Here is a 19,267-nt window from a genome sequence, read left to right as displayed (position 1 = left end):
TTCATATATGATGAGCTTAAATGGGGTTTTTCTATGTAATCTTCCCTTTTAAGCCCACTTAAAGTAATTTATCCCATCAACCAATTCCCATTTAATCTTCCTTAAGACTCTTACTGTTTTATTCCTTTTTAGGAGTTTTTTTTTTTAAAGATTTTATTTATTATTTATTTGACAGAGAGAGATCACAAGTAGATAGAGAGGCAGGCAGAGAGAGAGAGAAGGAAGCAGGCTCCCTGCTGAGCAGAGAGCCCGATGTGGGACTCGATCCCAGGACCCCGAGATCATGACATGAGCCAAAGGCAGCGGTTTAACCCACTGAGCCACCCAGGCGCCCCCTTTTTAGGAGTTTTTATGTGTAAGTGTTCTCTCCTCTCCTGAACGGCAGGTGCTACACAGTAGAGTTCATATTCTGCTTATCTTGTTCACAGTGTCTCAAATATAGTCGAAGATTAGTAATTCTTTCCAAGACAAGCTCAATCTTATCTTTCAAAGAGGGACAGGGCTGGGCCAGCATTTGTGAGATGAGAGGAATTTGAATCTTTGTCCCAATGTTTGTTAGTTCCGTGGCCTAGGGCATGCCACTTGGCCTCAGTTTTCCTCTTTCCAGTCTGCTCATTGAGTCCCCATAAGGAGCTTTGAAACTAACATTCTCCCAAGTCAGCATCTGGCATATGCTTCCTGAGTACCTAGGTTTTTATACACTGTACCTAAAAAGTTTTAGACACATAGAACCATTATAAAATTAGAGTAACTCAGGGACATCTCTTCTAGAACCCATAAGGTCAGAGAATCTTGGGTACTTGCATCTACCTAATGTCAAAGACAAAACCATGAGGATTTCTGACTCTCAGTGTTGTGTTATTCCCATTAAACCACACACAATAAACACTCAGAAATACTTGTTGAGCCAAAAAGGCAGGGTAGATTGAGGTTCCCCAGTTCTCGAAACCTCTTTGGAGCCTTCAGCAAATGTAAATTCCAAGAGGGTGGGGAGTGTTGTGTCTATCTTACTCTTTGCTGTGGACCCAAACCTAGATCTGTGCCTCGCAAATAGCATGTGTTTAATGGGCACTTGTTAAATGAATGAATGTACCTCAGCTTTTTCCCAAGTAAAACACTAACAGTCTCATAGAGCTGTACTGTGAATTAAAGGAACAGTAGCATGTAATGCTCTTAAGAGTGCCTGAAATCCAGTAAGCAGAATCCAGTACACCGGCCATTACTACTACACTGCAAACAAACCTCTTATCATTTCTTCCAATTAGAGCTAGGTTAGAGGAGGGAGACTCTAAAACAATGGGTTATCTAACCTGAACACCCAGTCTTGGTTATTACGTTTGCAAATCTAGGGAGAAAGAGAAAGCATGTTCTGGCATATGTTGATTGCCCCAAGATAGCTCTAACAAATCAAGCATTATCACCAAAGATCAGAACTTATAACTACTAGGGACAAACAGAGCTCCAGAAGAAAAGCTAGAGAACAAAACAGTAAACTACAGAAGGACAAGGGCTCGCTGACGCCATATACTAACATTATAGTTTGATTTTTTTTATAAACCAAAAAGAAAACACCTTTTCCTACCAAATGCCTAAAAACTTCAATGTAGAAGCAAAAATATAAATAACATGGTAACAGGGCATCTAGGTTATGTTCTTTCCATATTAATGGGAGATTTTATTATATGCCACATTTACACTCACAGCTAAAACTCAGTTATGAAATCAAACATGCATGTTAATGCACTTTTTCACAAATTTTCACACGCAGTAAGTTAAAACATAGTTAATTAGCTATTAGGTCAAATGAGAGTAACAATGTATAGCACAGAGGGATAACCAATATTCAAATAATATAATAAAATATAATTACTACTAATATTGACCTTAACATAATTTAACACAGCCTCGAGGATCCCAGAGGCATCTCAAGATCCTTCAGAGTCACAGAATCATCATTAAGAATTTCAGTTATAATTGTGTAGTATCGATAATATTTTTCTGAGATCCCTGGTTGTTTAAATTCTGCATAAAAGTTATTCATTATAGAGATATATAAGAAAGCAGGTATGTGGAGGGGAAGTTCGTGTATACACATACAGCATGAACACAGTATGTATACAGAACATTTAGGTTTCCTTCCTTGCTTTCCTTTTCTAAAGGAAAAGCGTTGACTCCATTTCTTCCCTAAAAAGCCCAAACATACTCTATTTTCACCAGTTTAAAAAAGGGCTTTAGTCAGTAATTACAAATGTTTTCTGGGGCATCTGGGCAGTGCAGCTTGTTAAGCATCCAGCTCTTGATTTCCGCTGGGGTCAGGATCTCAGCGTCCTGAGATTAAGCCCTCCCTTCCCCCCAAAGCTCTTGGGGTTCCGCACTCAGTGGGGTGCTTGCTTGTTGTTCTCCCTCCCCTTTTGTTCTTCCCCCAACAGTCTTTACCCCTTTCTCTCTAAAATAAATGAATACAATCTTTTCAATTATTTTCCATTTAGCACATGCTTTGACTCCTATAGACTTACACTTTCCCACTTTTAATTAAAAGTTTATTTTTAGGGGCACTTAGCTGGGCTGGCTCAGTTGGTGGAGGATGTAACTCTTGATCTCAGGGTTGTAAGTTCGAACCTCATGTTGGGTGCAGAGATTGCTTAAAAATAAAATCTTTTAAAAAATAGAAGTTTATTTTTAAATAATGATGTCTTATCCTTTGTAGGTCACATCCAAATAATGACTAAAATAACAGAGTAGTGACAGAGCTCTTCAAACAGCATTGAATTCAAATTTTATTTTATTTTTTAAGATTTTATTTATTTATTTGACAGAGAGATCACAAGTAGGCAGAGAGGCAGGCGGGAGGGTGGGGGGGTGGGAAGCAGGTTCCCTGCTGAGCAGAGAGCCCAATGTGGGGCTCCATCCCAGGACCCTGAGACCATGACCCGAGCCTAAGACAGAGACCCAACCCACTGAGCCACCCAGGTGACCCTCAAATTTTATTTTTAACTGGATCTTGTTTTCATTCAACAAGACTGTGTCTTCTAGTTATCCTCTGTCCATTATCCACCTACTGCATTCATTTCTCAGGTCTATATAAACATTCTAAAACTGAGTTCTCCTATTTCATTAATCTTTTAGGTATTGATTTTAAATCAAGAGACAAGAGCCATTCATTGAAGAGTTTGCAGACTCAAATGCACCAAGATACATTCTTCTTTTCCAAATAAATTCTCTAACAACCATAACAATGAAAACCCCTGATTTTAACCAGCTTTGCCCACAATTCAGTTATTTATGACAAATATAAACCTAACAGTTTCGAAAGTGCTAATTCTTCTAAACAGTGTATATCCATGCTAAGATCACAATACTGAATCTTGAACAAACTTCTAAAATTCAGTAATTGCCTCTATCCCACTTCCCACTTTGCTGTTCAAGTAGAAATTCTGGAATATTCCTGATCTCTTTCCCCTACCGCATAGCCAAAGTCTTACATGCATCCTGATAACAGAAGGCTCTCTCTCACCCAGCCAGTTCCTCTGCACGTACAATTCCCACTGCTCTGAGGGGTCCTGCTCTCCCCTCTGGCTGCTGGATATTCCAACTATCCTTTTCCAGGGATGCAAAAGCGTACCTGATTCCTACCCTGAAACAACCTTTCTCCTCAGGGTCTCCACAGCACTGTGAAGATCTCACCCCTGCCCCAGAGTAAGTTCTCTGTTGGTGGTCGCTGTTATGGCTATATTATCTCACTTCATTTTGATCAAGTTTTAAATATATCTCTACATCAGAGTGATTCAAGCTCCTTGAAGACAGACACCAGGCCTCTCTCAGTTTCATATCCTCCAGGTATAGTATATATTTTCTAGAACATGGTGCATCTTTGACAAGTTATTGTTGAATAAACAGCCGCTGGAATACAAATCAGAAAATCTATTTATGGCATTTAATGTCTATGTGGTTTTACCACCTCTCCGAACCTCAGTTTTCTGACTCTAAAACAGGAAGAATGGCAGGCTTTCTACGAGGGCTGTTGTAAGGAACACATATATACACCAGAAATGTCTGCTGGACTGAACCACCACTCTCACTGAGTTACCTTTTGGAGCTCTGCTAGAGATATGTGTCTGGGGACGGGGGAATGCAATCAAAGACCCTTTCCAAGGCACCTGGGTGGCTCAGTTGGTTAAGCATCTGCCTTCATTTCAAGTGGTGATCCTGGGGACCTGGGATTGAGCCCCATGTAAGGCTTCCTGCTCAGCGGGGCATCTGCTTCTCTTTTCCAGCCTCCCTCTTCCTCGGCTTGTGTTCTCACTGCACTCTCTTTCTCTCACTCAAATAAATAGATCAAAAAAAGGATAATAAATAAAAGACCCTTTCCTTTGGTGTCTCCTCAGTTTTTGTAAAGACACAGCAATGAGGTTCAGACTATTTCCTGAAAACATATAATGTCTAACCGTATGCTTTGATGAAGGGGTGAGAAGAAGAGACACTGGGGGCAAAGAGGCCCCTTTTGGAGGAGAACCGGAAGATTCATTTGCCCCAAGTCTACTTTTTTTTTTTTTTAAGATTTTATTTATTTATTTGAAAGAGATCACAAGTAGGCAGAGAGGCAGGCGGAAAGAGAGAGGGGGAAGCAGGCTCCCTGCTGAGCAGAGAGCCTGATGCGGGCCTCGATCCCAGGACCCTGAGATCATGATCTGAGTCGAAGGCAGAGACTCAAACCACTGAGCCACCCAGGTGCCCCCAAGTCTACCTTTATCAGATGACTCAACATTATCTCAAAAAGAATGTGAATACTTCATCGAGACACTGATGATATTAAAAGGAGTCATCTATCATTCAACCCAATATGTACATTAAGATACTAGTTCTCAAATGTTTTAATACACACCTCAAAAAGAAATCTATTCTACATCACAAAAAATGCTTTTACCATGGGGGTGCCTGGGTGGCTCAGTTGGTTAAGTGTTTGACTCTTGATATCACCTCTGTTCTTAATCTTAAGGTCATGAGTTCAAGTCTTACATTAGGCTCCACCCGGGGCAGGGAGACTACCACAAAAACAAACAAACAAAAAAAAACACTTTTACTATTACCACATGCAATGCAGTGTGTATTTTTGTTCCATTGTGTGCAAGTGAAAGTTGCTTAAACTGTTGGTTACAACCAGGGCAGATGGAGGTGAAGGGGAAGGGATGGGAAAAGTGGAGAAAGTCAGGATAAATTACTGAGGGTGTTTTGGCTAGAAGGGGTAATCACAAATTCCACATACAAATGTTCATTCACCCTGGCAAAAGGGAGAGAGGATGAAGCAGTTTTTCACACCTCGATTGCCCTGTTCTTCACAGAAATTGATTTCATGATCCTCCAATGCGGATGTGACCCATGGGCTGAAAAAAACAAAAACAATTTAGAAGACAATACTACCTGTAGGGGGGCCAGGAATTCATATACTATGATAAATCCTATAATTATTTTGGGCAATGTGGAAGTAATTACATTGGTCCGTATTTTGGGCTAAAGGAATTAATCTGTTAAACGTAAATATTCAAAATCCACCACAAAATTTGTGATGCTGTATTGGCTTTTTTTCATTTTTTAATATACTGGAGAATCTTAAGAATAAATAAAAAGCCAAAATTAAAGTGGCCCTGCCTCCTGACCTCTGAATGGTCCTTTTTATTCGCAGTGACTTTAAGCAAAGAAACTAGGTCACACTCTAGAAGTTATGCTTGCACATTTGACACATCCGCTAGAAGAAGGCAGACGGTCTCCAAGGCCCACAGGAGCAGAGGCTGGCTGCAGCTAACTAGTAATGATGGCATATTTACGAACAAATGGGTCACCAAAGGAGGAAAGTGGGGAGACAACCAACACAGAGACCCCCTGGGAGGGTATATGTGTACACTCACATCCCCGCACCCCGACACACACTCACTCACTCACTTCTCTTATCTCCTTTAAAGGTAAGCATGTTGGTTGCAGACTGGGTTCTTTGGGAAGAAGACTCTGAAACAATGTTGAATGCGCACAAGTTTTATCAGGAAGTACCCTTGTGGTCAAGGCCTCTGGACTGGAAGGGAAGGAAGCAGGACCGGGCAAAGGAGGAAGACAAGCTGAGGTGCAGGCCCGTCAACACCTCACCCATTCCACAAGGAGCTCTAGAGCTGAATGACCCAACAGAGCTGTCCTTCACTGGCCAAGGCTTTATAGCTCTACCCCCACAAGCTACCAGATGCGGGCCAGCCTAGGAAGGATATGAATATGAGGTGCCTGAGATGCCTCTCTGCCACTGTGGCAAACCCCCAAGGGGCGGAGAACTGAAGGACATTTGCTGACAATACTCTCAACAGCTGTGTCAAGATTCCCCTGGGGGCGCCTGGGTGGCTTAGTCGGTTAAGTCTGGCCTGCCACGCTCAAGTCATGATCCCAGGTTCCGAGAGACATCCCCCCCACCCCCCCCACCCCACTCCCACCCCACCCCCTCTGGCTCCATGCTCAGAGGAGAGCCTGCTTCTCCCTCTGCCCCTCCACCACCCGTGCAGTCTCTCACTCAAATAAATAAATAAGCAAAATCTTTAACAATGGACTGGTTTGTCTCTGTGTCCATCACACATGCTGTCCCAAGGAATAGCTAGCCTGTGGCACATTCAGACGCACACCACGTGGGTCTTACATAATGTTGTATCAGTGAGGTTGGACTAGGATTTGCAGCCCTTAAAACAATACAAAATGAAACAAAACAACTCCAAAATATCAGGGGCTTATCACAATAATGACTTCCCAGATCATGTTTTAAGTCTCTTGGATGTGGCCTGAGGCTCTGCTCTGCTTTGTCTTCACGGCCACCCAGGTACAGGACACAAGGGCCGCTGAGAGCCTCCCAGTTCCCAGGACAGGGGGAAAAGGCGGGAGAAAGAAAGCACGGGCTCTTTCAACTTCGTTGTGGAAGAGATCTAGATCACTTCTGCGCACATGCCGTTGGCCAAGGAAAATCTGGCCAGATCAAGCCCAACTTCAGTGGGACTCTAAAATAGAATCCTCACCCAGGGCGTGGATAGGAAGCAGATTTTGGTGAACAGTTATACAAGATACCACAGTAACATTCAACTCAAGAACACTCGAGTGAGACGAAGAACAATACCACAAATTGCCATTTAAGTTCATGAAGTACAGAAATGGTGTGTGTTGTCATTAAAAGTCTGTATCTGCAGAAAGAAAGGTAAGGGATTTGTGGGAATCTCTTAAGGATAGAGGCCGTGAGAGCTGAGGCTCTCAATACATTTCTATGAAATTAAATTTACATTTTCCTTTGAATTTAGTTCATTGTAAAGATAACCTGGGTAGCAGATCTACTAAAATATATGGCATTATGATGCTTTGAAAGATTTTTTTTAATGTTAAATCTTTCATGTTTATAAAACTAGTATTTTTTATAGATTAGACAAAAGTATAAGTAAGAAAAAAATCATAAGAGTCTAAATAAGTCCAAGTAGGAAAACCTATATATATCAGTATAACTAAGTGAAAAAAGTGTCTTAGTTCAGGTTGCCATAAGAAAATACCATGGATGGGATAGCTTACAGTTCTGAGACTGGAAGTCTCAGATCAGAATGTGTCAGATGTGGTCAGGTTCTGATGACAGTTCTCCCCAACACTTGCCGATAGCCATTGTCTTTTTTTTTTAATATTTTATTTATTTATTTGAGAGAGAGCAAGAGAGAGAGAACATACAAGCTTGGGGAGAGGAAGTGGGAAAGGGAGAAGCAGACTTAGAACTCCAGGAGCCAAAGACAGACTCTCAACCAACTGAACCACCCAGGCTCCCCGCAGACAGCCTTTGTCTTTATGTGTCCCTATGTGGGGTGGGAGTGAAGAGAAAGAGAGAAATGAAGAAAGAGAAAGAAATAAAAATAGGGAAAGAGAGAGAGAGGGATACAGAGAGCTATAGAGAGATTTTCATGTTCTTAGAAGGCCACAGTCCAATGGAATTATGGTCCCACCTTCATGACCTCATTTAACCTTAATTATATCCTAAAGACTCTATTTCCAGATACACTCACATTGAGGGTTCATGCTTTTATGTAAAAATTTTGGGGAGACACAGTTAAGTCCATAGCAAAAATAAAAATAAATCATACCCCCCAAAGTTACTGTATCCAGAAAGCCTAGCTTACGCTATGGTCACACCTCTTAGTCACTTACAATAAAGGTTTAGTTTTCTTTCAGGCTCTTTGCCCTGTCAGAGTCAGAGCTCTGCTCCATGTTGCTCTAGTTATGTGTTCCATCTTGCACAACTGGTCACACGGCAGAAGGACAGAGAGCTCTCAGCAGCCTCAAACAATGAAAGGCTTTCGGCCAAGAAGGAACCATGTTACTTCTAGTTGCATCTTATTTGCTAAACTAGACCCAAAGTCCCACCACAGACAGGAGGGCAAGGCAGAGCAGACCAATCATGTGCTCAGGAGGGAGGGAGCTGACAGCATATTAAATAATATTCATGGATACTCCTATGAGTTGAATTGTGCTCCCCACCCCATTCATGTGTTGAAATCCTAACCCTATCTTGTCAGAATGTGACCTTCTTTTAGAAATCAGGTCATCACATCTTAATTAATTAAGCAAGATAAGGTCACACTGAAGTAGGGTGGGTCCTTAATCCACGACTGCCCTTCTTATAAAAAGGGGAAATTAGGGGCGCCTGGGTGGCTCAGTGGGTTAAGCCGCTGCCTTCGGCTCAGGTCATGATCTCAGGGTCCTGGGATTGAGTCCCGCATCGGGCTCTCTGCTCAGCAGGGAGCCTGCTTCCCTCTCTCTCTCTCTGCCTGACTCTCTATCTACTTGTGATCTCTCTCTGTCAAATAAATAAATAAAATATATAAAAAAAGGGGAAATTAGAAAAAAAGATAAAGAAAAAAAAGAAAAAGGGAGGGGAATTACAACACAGACATGCCTGCAAGGAGAATGCCGAGTAAAAATGAAGGCAGAGATCTGACTGATGCTTTTATAAGCGAGCAACACCAGTGAATGCCAGAAAACACCAGGCAAGCACAGAAGAGATTCTTCCTCACAGAAGTAACCAACCCAGTGACACCTTGATCTCAGACTTTAAGCCGGTCTCAACTTGTTACCTTTGGGATTTGTCACAGCACTTGAGCCACAGTTGGCATTAAAGAAAGGCTTGTAAAATAAATTCATGAGGTACAAAAATTGGTTGATATAGGTTAGTCGTGATTCAGAATTTGAAAGTCAGAGGGTTTGTGAGGAGGCTGGGGCGACAAGAAAAGCATCCTAAAAGAGATGAAAGTTGAGACTTGGTCATAATGAATATAATGAATGCTGTGGTGGGAGGTGGGGGGAGGGGAGAAGTAGAAATCACAAATCAAAGAGTTGAGAATGGTGCGATATGGGGAAATGAAGCCATATCTTTATTTATTTGTTTAAAGATTTTATTTATTTATTCGACAGAGAGAGACACAGTTACAGAGGGAGTACAAGCAGGGGGAGTGGGAGAGAGAGAAGGAGAAGAAGGCTTTTCGCTGAGCAGAGAGCCCACTGTGGGGCTTGATCCCAGGATGTTGGGACCAGATGACCAGAGCGGAAGGCAATCGGCTTAACGACTGAGCCACCCAGGCGCTCCGTGAAGCCATATCTTAAATAACACCTGTAATAAAGGATTCAGCATCTAAAACAATGACCAGCGTGTTGAGTGTGTAAAAAATAGTAAAGCAACTTGGCAAGACTGCAGCCAGCTGCCATGACTCTATGGCTGACTGCAGGATGCCTTTGTGGGAGAGGTGTCCTCTGAATGCAATTATTCATAGGGCTTGAGTAAATAACATTAAAACAAGGGTCTGGCTTTCAGTTCTTTTTTTTTTTTTATCATTTTATTTATTTGACAGAGAGACAGACAGTACAAGCAAGGGAAGTGGCAGGGAGGGGAGAAGCAGACTCCCTGCCAAGCAGGGAGTCCGGGTGGGGAGCCCAATCCCAGGACCCCAGGATCATGACCTGAGCCAAAGACAGATGCTTGACTGACTGAGCCACTCAGGCACCCCTGGCTTTCACGTCTTAATGGAGGATCTCACCTTGGAATGGAGGATCATCTTAATGGAGGATCTCACCGAAATTGCCAGAACTAAGTGCAGAAAGAAAAGGAATGTGGTTTGTTAGGATATGAGAGCGGGGTTCCCTATTCTGTTACTGTGGCAAATCCCACAACTTCTCTGTCTCTGTGGTTCCTGTTACAATATTACTGGAGATAATATTTCCTTTATTTATTCTCTAGCATTCAACAAACATTTGTGAAGTACCGCTTAGCCTTAGGTGGAACTAAAATATTCTTTAAAAAATCCCCTAATTTGAAACAATCACCCAATTTGCAACATTTTAAATATTTAAAACTATAACTTGCTGTGTCACAACGCCAGAGGCTAACCCATAATAAGAACATTTGGAAAAGAAATCACTATAGAAATAGGCACTTTATGGTAAAATAGAAGAGTTGGGCTCCGTAATTCCATTTATAAAGAGGCCCATTAATAGTACAGTGGTTGGGCCCTGGCTGGCTCTGTCAGTAGAGCATGTGACCCTTGATCTCAGGGTTGGGAGTTCAAGCCACACTTTTGGTGTGGATCCTACTTTAAAAGAAAAGAAAAGAAACACACACACACACACAATAGTTACAGTGGCTGGCACCTCGATGGTAGTCAGCAAAGTGGTTGTTGAATGAATAAAAGTAGGAAGGATTTCATAGCTGTGTACCAGGCTCTTAGACCAGTGCCTGGCACATTAAAACAAAAACAAAAGACAACTTTTAAATATTGGTAGAATAACAAATAACTAATTTTATTTATTCATTTATTCGTTCATTCTGCAATCACTTATATTGTGATTTACATACAAATTTGATGTGCAGATTCAGCATTAAAATCTCAACTGCTACTCCAGAGGCCGAGATTTGGTTGTAAGCCAGTGCAGGATAACTTTCCCACTGGAAGAAAGGCTCCGTGAGACGGAACTTTGTCTGAGTTAGTTGTTCCTTAATGTTTTTAATAGAAATACATTATATTTGGGCACCTGAGTGTTAAGAAGTCCTTAAGCATCTGCCTTTGGCTCAGGTCATGATCCCAGTGTCCTGGGATGGAGCCCCACATCGGGCTTCCTGCTCCGCGGGAGGCCTGCTTCTCCCTCTCCCATGCCCCTGTTTGTGCTCCCTCTCTAGCTGTGTCTCTTTCTGTCAAATAAATAGATAAAATCTAAAAAAAAATTCATTATATGAACGCATGCAAACTACCAGTAGTGTATTTAAAAAAAAAAAAAAAAACTTGCAAGAACTATTTCAGCTCTATTAACAAGCATCTTTCATGCCACCATCCTGAGATATTCTAGCTCAGAATTCTCAAGCCTATGAGAAGACTGTCCCATGCTTGATGCCCAGACAGCTGGGCCAGCACCTATGATTAATTTTTTTTAATCCAACTTTTATGAGTTTCCTCAGTGTTAACCACAATCCAAGTGGGGGAGTATAAATTTAAAACAAACAACAACAAAAAAGATTGTGTTTCAGGAATCAAAGATAAATGTAATCTGAAATCAATATTTATGAAGTTGTGATTAATTGACTGATGGCCAAATGATTACAAAACGTCTGTCTGAAACATCTACTCAAATTTATTAGCTTTGACCAAAAAAATTAAAAAACAATCTGAACTGGGTCAATGAAAGAATAATGCATGCCTAATCAATTTTTAATAGCACTTAAGATTTTATATTTTTTTAAACTTGCTTTTAAATAATTTATCATAAAAATGAATCTGATTTAAACAAGGGGTAAAAGGTGTTCCATAGCTATTTGATGGTTTTCTTAGCAAAGAAATTCAATTATGACTGACTTTTTATTACCGAGCTACTTTATTAATAATAATACATCTTGCACTTACGCAAAGGCATTGGGCCAACAATCTCAGAGAATCCAAGTAAGAGCTAGGATTTTGCTTCAAATCTACCATTTTCTGGTCATTTATCTTCTCTAGATCTGAATGTCTTTATCGGTGAAAGGAGAGGCCTGCATAAAAACCCCTAAGATTCTTTCTAGTTCTAAAAGGTTATAATTCTAAGAGTTTAGGGGGGTTTAGCCTGTCCCAGGTCACAGGACTCTCCATAAGGCTACCAAGAAGCCAAGGCACAGATTAAGCACAAAGTCATTGGGCCATATAATCTTTGTTTTTTCCTATTAGAGTAATGGCAGCAGTACTTAACAATTTTGGCCAAATCACCTGTTTAGAACCTGATTTGTCAACAAAAAGAAACGGTGTTCATAGAGCAGAGGGAAAGGATAGTTTCTGGCCTTAAACCATTGTATAATTAGAAGTGAAGTCTGGGAATTGGTCTGGCATCAGTTTGGACCTAAGGATAGTCCTCATCAGCCCATATTGCTAACAATATTACTTAGATGTGTGTGTGTGTGTGTATCTGTGCACCTATTCACAAATATTAGTAAACAAAACAGGTATGTTATACTATGATCCTATGCATAAGTATATGAATTAAACTGTAAGGATAAGCTTTAGAATTTTTTTAAGATTTTATTTATTTATTTGACACACACACACAGAAATCACAAGTAGGCAGAGAGGCAGGCAGAGAGAGAGGGGGAAGCAGGCTGTCTGCTGAGCAGAGAGTCCGATGCGGGACTCGATCCCAGGACCCCGAGATCATGACCTGAACCGAAGGCAGAGGCTTAACCCACTAAGCCACCCAGGTGCCCCTGCTTTAGAATTTAATAGTGATTACCACACAGGATAGAAAGGTGAGGCATAAATACAGAGGAACTTTTTTCCCCATTATTTTATATATTTATAAATGGCTTAATTTTCTTAAGAGAAGCAATTTTTATAATTAGCAAAAAAGCAATGCAGTCTTCCATTTTGCAGTGAAAAACAAGTAAAGACAGTGTTTAAAACAGCTTGAGTCTGTAGCTAAAGAAAATACTACCTTCTGTGGAAGAGTCACCTAGTACCAGATACTAGAGATAAATCAGACACAATCTCTGCCCTCCAAAAACAGTCTGTTGTGGAGGCAAACACATGAACAACCAACTATAGTATGATGTGATCACAACAGAAATAACTATATGGACAAACTACGACAACAGCACTGAGGAGCTGCGACAATGTTAGTGAATGTGAAAAGAGAGGCTGGGAATACTCTAGATATTAACATTCTACTTAAAACGTAAGTTACAATTTTTCAAACTCACTTGGTGACTAAATATTAACACCAGTCACCAAGGTGGTTAATAAGAAATGAATTTGCTCCATTAACAACGGAAAAGAATTAAAAAAAAAAATGTTTCAACATGTCTCCTAGCTGCACTGTTTTTAGGGATGGATGTGGGAGACAGAACATTCTCAGTCCTACATCCTACTCAGAGGGTGGGTATGATAGGTACTAACATACCATCTCAGGTATCAGTGAGGTGAGAACAGGGAATGGGCGAGGTGAGAGTACGAAGAACGCAGCAGGACCCAGGAAAGGTGAAACTTGAATGACAGTGGTAATGAATGACCTAGAGTTTTCTCATTCTGAAGTTTAAGATCTATACCCAGGGACAGGAACAATGCTTTAGCAAAACATATAAGCTCGACCCCATAAAAAATACCACTTCGAGTAGCCAGAAAATAACCAAACCAGATGACTGTATGCCAAGCATTTTGAAAAAGTGGCTAATAACCAGACAAGCGATGGGACTATTTTGCCTTATTCTCCAATTCCAAACACACAATGGCCTCCAATTCTCAGGAAATTAAATTTTGAGCGGTTTGTTAGAATTCTCACTGTTGTCTGTGAGACAATTTTGAACTGGACTTGGCCTTCTTTAGGTGAATTCCTAGCTGGTCCAGTCTTATTATTGTCTGTTTCTTTGAAACATGATCTTAAGTATACATTGACCTCATTTGATACACACACACACACACACACACACTCTTTACCAAAAAGGAACCTAAGAAGCAGAGGGATTAAATAAATTGTCTGAAGCCAGTAGAGCCAGGAAGTTGTTGGGGCAGGGAATTCTACCCTCCGGATGCAGGTCCAGAACCCCTTTCCACGGACCACGTGCTTCTTGTGATCTTACTGTCTCTTTTTCCGTAAAGATTACCAAAAGTGGTCCCATTGGTTTGTTTCTAGATCTCTCTACTCACAAATTGTATTTGTTTGCATAACTTAATCACACTGGCTCTTTCTCACTAAGTCAGCTGCTGTTAAATTTCAAATCTTTTCTATTCAAGATTGAGGTAGGAACTTTTAGAGTTTTTCTTTTTCACCGATAGGAAATGCTGACTTCGAGCCTCGCACACTGTCCTTCCGAGTTCTACAGCACAATGATACATATCTTATTCAACATGCGCCTGAAATGAAGGCTTTTAACTCTTGCGCACGTGCTTTCCGGGAGTGTGGATGGCTGGCTCTATTTGCGGCATTCTCACTGTGAGCGTAAATCAGAGTCGGTGGCTCGGACCCTTAAGTCTCTGATAGAAACCACAGAAGGACCAACGAAAAGCATGTCTTCAGGGAAAGTTGTGATAAAATGTAACCTGTCTCGGAAACAGATCAAGAGACAATCACTCTTTGTTGCTTTTAAGTGACATTACATCCTTTCAGGATGGAAAAAGACCTGAGAGAGACAGAAAGCTGTTTCATTTTTAGACGGAAATCTCTCCCCCCTCCACCCTTTGGGAAGAGACAAGGCATTTAAAATCGCCTTCCCCATCTTCCTCTAGGCTCCGCACTTTCTCATTTAAACTTTCAGGATCCTCCACGGATGCCTGTAATATACAGCCTTCCTTCCCATTCTCAAGAATCGTGCAGCTCCCCAACACGGGAATTCTTTTTTCTTTTCTTTCTTTCTTTCTTTTTTTTTTTTTTTAAAGAAAGGAAGGAAGGGAGGAAAGGGAGGGAGGGTGGGAGGGAAGGAGGAAGGAAAGAAAGAAAAGCCCTGGTGACCGCGCGTTTCGAAAGCGCGTTTTCGTTTCCTCTCCCTGCGGACTATGGCCCTGCCGGGCTGCCGTAGCCGGCCTCGCGCGGCCCCAGACGCGGCGAGCAGCCGCCGTCGGCGGGACTTCCGTGTTGGCGGGATTCTGAACGCTGCCATGGCTCAGACTGTGCAGAACGTTACATTGTCGCTCACTCTGCCCATCACGTGCCACATTTGCTTGGGGAAGGTAATGGGTGATTCTGGGCACTAATACGAAACAGGGTCGGGTATGAAGTCGCCCTCGGCAGCCAAGGGCGGTCTCCGTGCGTGGCGGGGACGGGGCGTGAGTCGCCGAGATGTGTGCAGACGCTAACCCGCGTTCTCCTTCGGCAACGGGAGGCCGCGTCCTGGGGGACGGAGGGAGCGCGTCGTGATGACTAGGTTCATCTGTGTGCCTTTTGGAGGAGGATGACAGCGGCCTGGGGTCTGAAGGGAGGGCGGCCAAGAGGCTCTGCGTCCGCCGGCGGCCTCGCCCGGCCGACTCCGGCGTCGAAGGAGGCCTCGTCAGGAAGGAATCACAACGGTGTTGTACGCCCCTGTGCCACCCGTGTGGCGTGTAGTGAAGCCCATTGAAGCACGTTTACTGGGAGCCTTGCCTAGGGTTCCTTAACTCCTGCGCGAGTGTTCCTGTCCTTGGGCCTGCCGGCAGTGCTAGCTGGGGAGTCTTTTCCATTTCCAGCCTCCTTTCCTTTGCTTAACCCAGCCTTTAGAGTGGCCTTTGCTCTGGGTTCAAAATGTGAAAAGTAAATAGTACCCGCCCCTGAGTGGTGTTTAAAATGAGAGGCATGGTCTTTTTTCCAAGAACTATCAGCCTTGAGTTAGAGTACCCTCTCTTTGTGTTGCAGAAGGTGCCTACTGTGTTTGTGAAAGTAGGTAGGAGAGAGTACTTCTGAATTAGAAACGGGATTTTGAAGGTTCTAAAGCGTTCCTCCGCTCTTCCATTTCCGTTTGTGCCTCCCATTCGGTTTTTAAAAGAGCATTTCTTTAACGCATAGATCAAGAAAGGAGAAGATACTGTATATGAACAATGAGCTTTTTCTCCACCCGGAATTATTTTTTTTTTTTTTTTTTTTTTACCTTTGTGATCTGTCTGTGTTTACCCTAAAATGCAGACTGAAACTACAGCCACCTACTCAGAATTGAGACGTACAAACTTCATAGAGCAAACATTTGAGTGCCAGCCAGCATGATCATCTGCCTTAGGTCTTTGGGGTTCTGTGTGAATTTACTGAGTTCAAGAAGTAGGAAGTCAGGCTTGGAAGCAACTGATAACTTGATATCCCTCAGAATGAAATGCCAAGGAAATAGCAGATGTGGTGTGAAGGTATATAGGGGATGGCTTGATCAATTCTGACTGGAGAAATCAAGGATGGCTGCACGGAGGGTGGTATTTGAGCTGGCATTTGCTGTCACTGCCTTACTTACATAGCTGGGAGGAGGACGTGATGTTTGTGTTTGCTTGTCTACATTTGGATTCCGATACGAAGTTCCCACAAGTATGTGTTAAATTCTGAGTAAATATACTCCCAGCAGTAGCATTAAAAGCTGATAGAAACATCTTGGGAAATAATTTTTACGTGGTCTCAGTTCTATGCTTTTATCTAGTTTCCATTAGTTAATAGGCCCTTTTGTAGTTGTGTTGAAAATGTGTTCTGCCTGGTTAATTTTCCATATCTATACTTTTTGTGTGTAACAGAAATGATACTAGTAGAGTATAGTGCTTTGTAGATTACAGAATGCTTTTATATGTATTTAAGTACTTCATTAATTCCTCTCACCATGCTGTGAGACAGATAGGCTGGTTGCCGCCCCCCCCACCCCGCTTTTTAAACATGAGAAAATTAAGGGTCATAGTCTATGGTTTCATCCTCTATCATTATCATTTGTGTCTTCAGTAGATTTCTTCCTAAAAACTCACATGAGCAGACATCTTTGGGATCTCCTTCCTTCCCTCCCTTCCTCTCTCTCTCTTTTTTCCCCTGTATTTGTTAGCAGTGTTCTAAAATGAAATCTGCAAATAAAAGATGAACGATTTATAAACTGTCATCTATAGGTGTGGTAATTGAAGGCCTGAGTTCTATGTTCAGACTGCGTAAGTTCTAGCTTTTATCATTTACTAGTTACATGACCTTATACAAGTTACTTAACCTCTTTAAGAGCAGTTTCCTCATCTGTAAGATGGGAATGGTTAAGAGTAGCAACATCTTTCCTTGCATTTTGGGATGATTATATCAAGTAATTCATTTTAGTGTTTAGCATAAGGTCTGGGACATGATAATATTCAATGAATGGTTACCTTTAGTATGGGTGCTGAGACAGGCCCTCATATAAGGAAACCGGCCTTTCAAGTAACTGTTCTTCCCAGTTGCTTTCTGAGGCAGTGCACTTACTTGATGAAGATTTGCTTTCCCAATGGCGTGACATCTGTTTGTTCTGGAAATTGCCACAGTACGTCCTGAGGTTTTAACTGGTTCCATATAACTGTTGCTTTTTGTATATTTAAAGCAAATCTGATATGCTTGGGCCATTTACCCTCCCCACATACTGGAATTTGTGGGGTATGGGGGTACTGGAGATAGCATAACCTGGGGTAGTAAGTACCGTGTTCCCATTGTTACTTCTACCTCCCTGACACAGCATCTCCAGCCAACTCTGAGATCTGCCTTAAGGTCCTTTCTGCCTAGCCCTCACACAGATAACCATTCTTTTGCCACCCTCATTATTTGTCCCAAAATCTCACTATCAGCAAGATCCTTTTCTTTTGCTTATTCAAAGAGTTAGGGACTGTTATCCCTGATAGGTCACTGTAAAGAAAAAAAAATGCGTATTACTTTAAAGGAGAAAGTGGGGGTAGGAGAGATCTCAAATCTAAATAGAAAATATAGATGCTTACTGGGATGGGGAAGAATGGAGAGGTGAAGAAGTAGTGGAGATAGCCTAAGCATGCACATTGTTAATACTTTACCTTTTGGATTTATAAATGTACTTAAAATTGGACAGGTTAGACATTTTGAATTTTCTGCCTGTCTCTACCTCAGTTTTAAAGGTGGATTCTCTGCCCAACAATGTTTAGGAACCTTGCCAGTATCACAAGAGCTTTGTGTGGCTTGAAGAAGGTAGGTATACATCCTGTGGGATGAAAGTATGAGTAACATATTTTCTTGCCCGTTCCTCCTTAATTTTTTCCCTTTGCCTTGGACTAGTGGGCCAGCAAGCAGAAATATAGAATCATCTAGTTCAGGATATCTATTAAATGACATTTTGGTCCTGGCACCAGATTGCTACAGACCAGTTTATCTCAAGATAATTCCAGTCATTTGTCTCTTCAGTTAGGATTCATGCTGTGAAATCAAATGATTGTTGCACGTAGTACCTTTATTGACTTTGTCTGCATTTTTCCATGAATGACATGTCTCCCCAGGTGGCCCCTAGTTAGTTTTATGAAAGGATGTAGGAGGTTCTGAAGTGAAGTGCCAAGCAGCTAGACTTCTGATGGTGTTTAATATTAGCATATTGTATTCAGTTATTCCTCACTTGAGTATGAGTACAGTTTGGGATACCAGACTTTAAAATAAATATAAATAAGCAAGAGTATTTTGAAATCATTTGGAAAGGAGTTGAAATTGACGTTTAAAAATAAGTGGAATGGAATTGTGTTGGCATGAATGGACATGATAGTGAATCTTTTTTGTTGTTGTTGTTTATTTGACAGAGAGAGGGAGGGAACACAAGCAGGGGAGAGGGAGAAGCAGGCTTCCCGCCAAGTGGGGAGCCCAATGCGGGACTCAGTCCCAGGACCCTGGGATTATGACCTGAGCTGAAGTCAGATGCTTAACAGACTGAGCCACCCAGGCACCCTAATAGTGAATCTTTAAATATAAACTCTTTCATTTAGAAGGGAATCAAGCTTTATGTAACTCTGCAATATTAAGATTTGTACTTTTGTAAGGGCAAGCTCTCTGGCTGCAGTCATCTGAGATGAAATCAGCTTCCTTCGGGTTGTGGGGTGTCTATTTCTTATAGAGTCCAGTGATAGGGTGGACTGTTTCCAGCTAAGAGTACTACAAGAAGAATTCTTTTTTTTTCCCCCCAGGGAGGACTTCTTGTCTGCTTTCTACCCATATTGTTCATTAAAAATGTTGACAATGTAAGGCTAGGTACAAAGCTTTATGCAACTTAGAGTCCTCATTCTAGGTTGACTAAATTTATTCATCAGAGTTCATCAGAGGCTGGTGATTG

The 19,267-nt window shown here is 41.7% G+C and overlaps 1 protein-coding gene across 2 annotated transcripts in view; it reads left to right on the top strand.

The window, feature by feature from the left end:
• The first annotated feature begins 15,093 nt into the window (after positions 1–15,093).
• The window catches only part of OBI1 (ORC ubiquitin ligase 1), a 43,412-nt gene continuing 39,238 nt past the window's right edge, over positions 15,094–19,267 (top strand). The window contains exons 1-2 of one of the 2 annotated variants that reach the window (XM_045978556.1): positions 15,116–15,215; positions 19,122–19,175. In XM_045978556.1, the coding sequence (XP_045834512.1) occupies positions 15,144–15,215; positions 19,122–19,175 (126 nt within the window). In that variant the 5' untranslated portion in view covers positions 15,116–15,143. Of the gene's footprint in view, positions 15,216–19,121; positions 19,176–19,267 lie in introns of both variants that reach the window. The other variant, XM_045978557.1, reaches the window with a different exon arrangement.

This window comes from Meles meles, chromosome 14 (genome assembly GCF_922984935.1).
Source record: "Meles meles chromosome 14, mMelMel3.1 paternal haplotype, whole genome shotgun sequence".
Taxonomy (NCBI): Eukaryota; Metazoa; Chordata; class Mammalia; order Carnivora; family Mustelidae; genus Meles; species Meles meles.
This window is presented reverse-complemented; position numbering and strand designations above follow the sequence as displayed.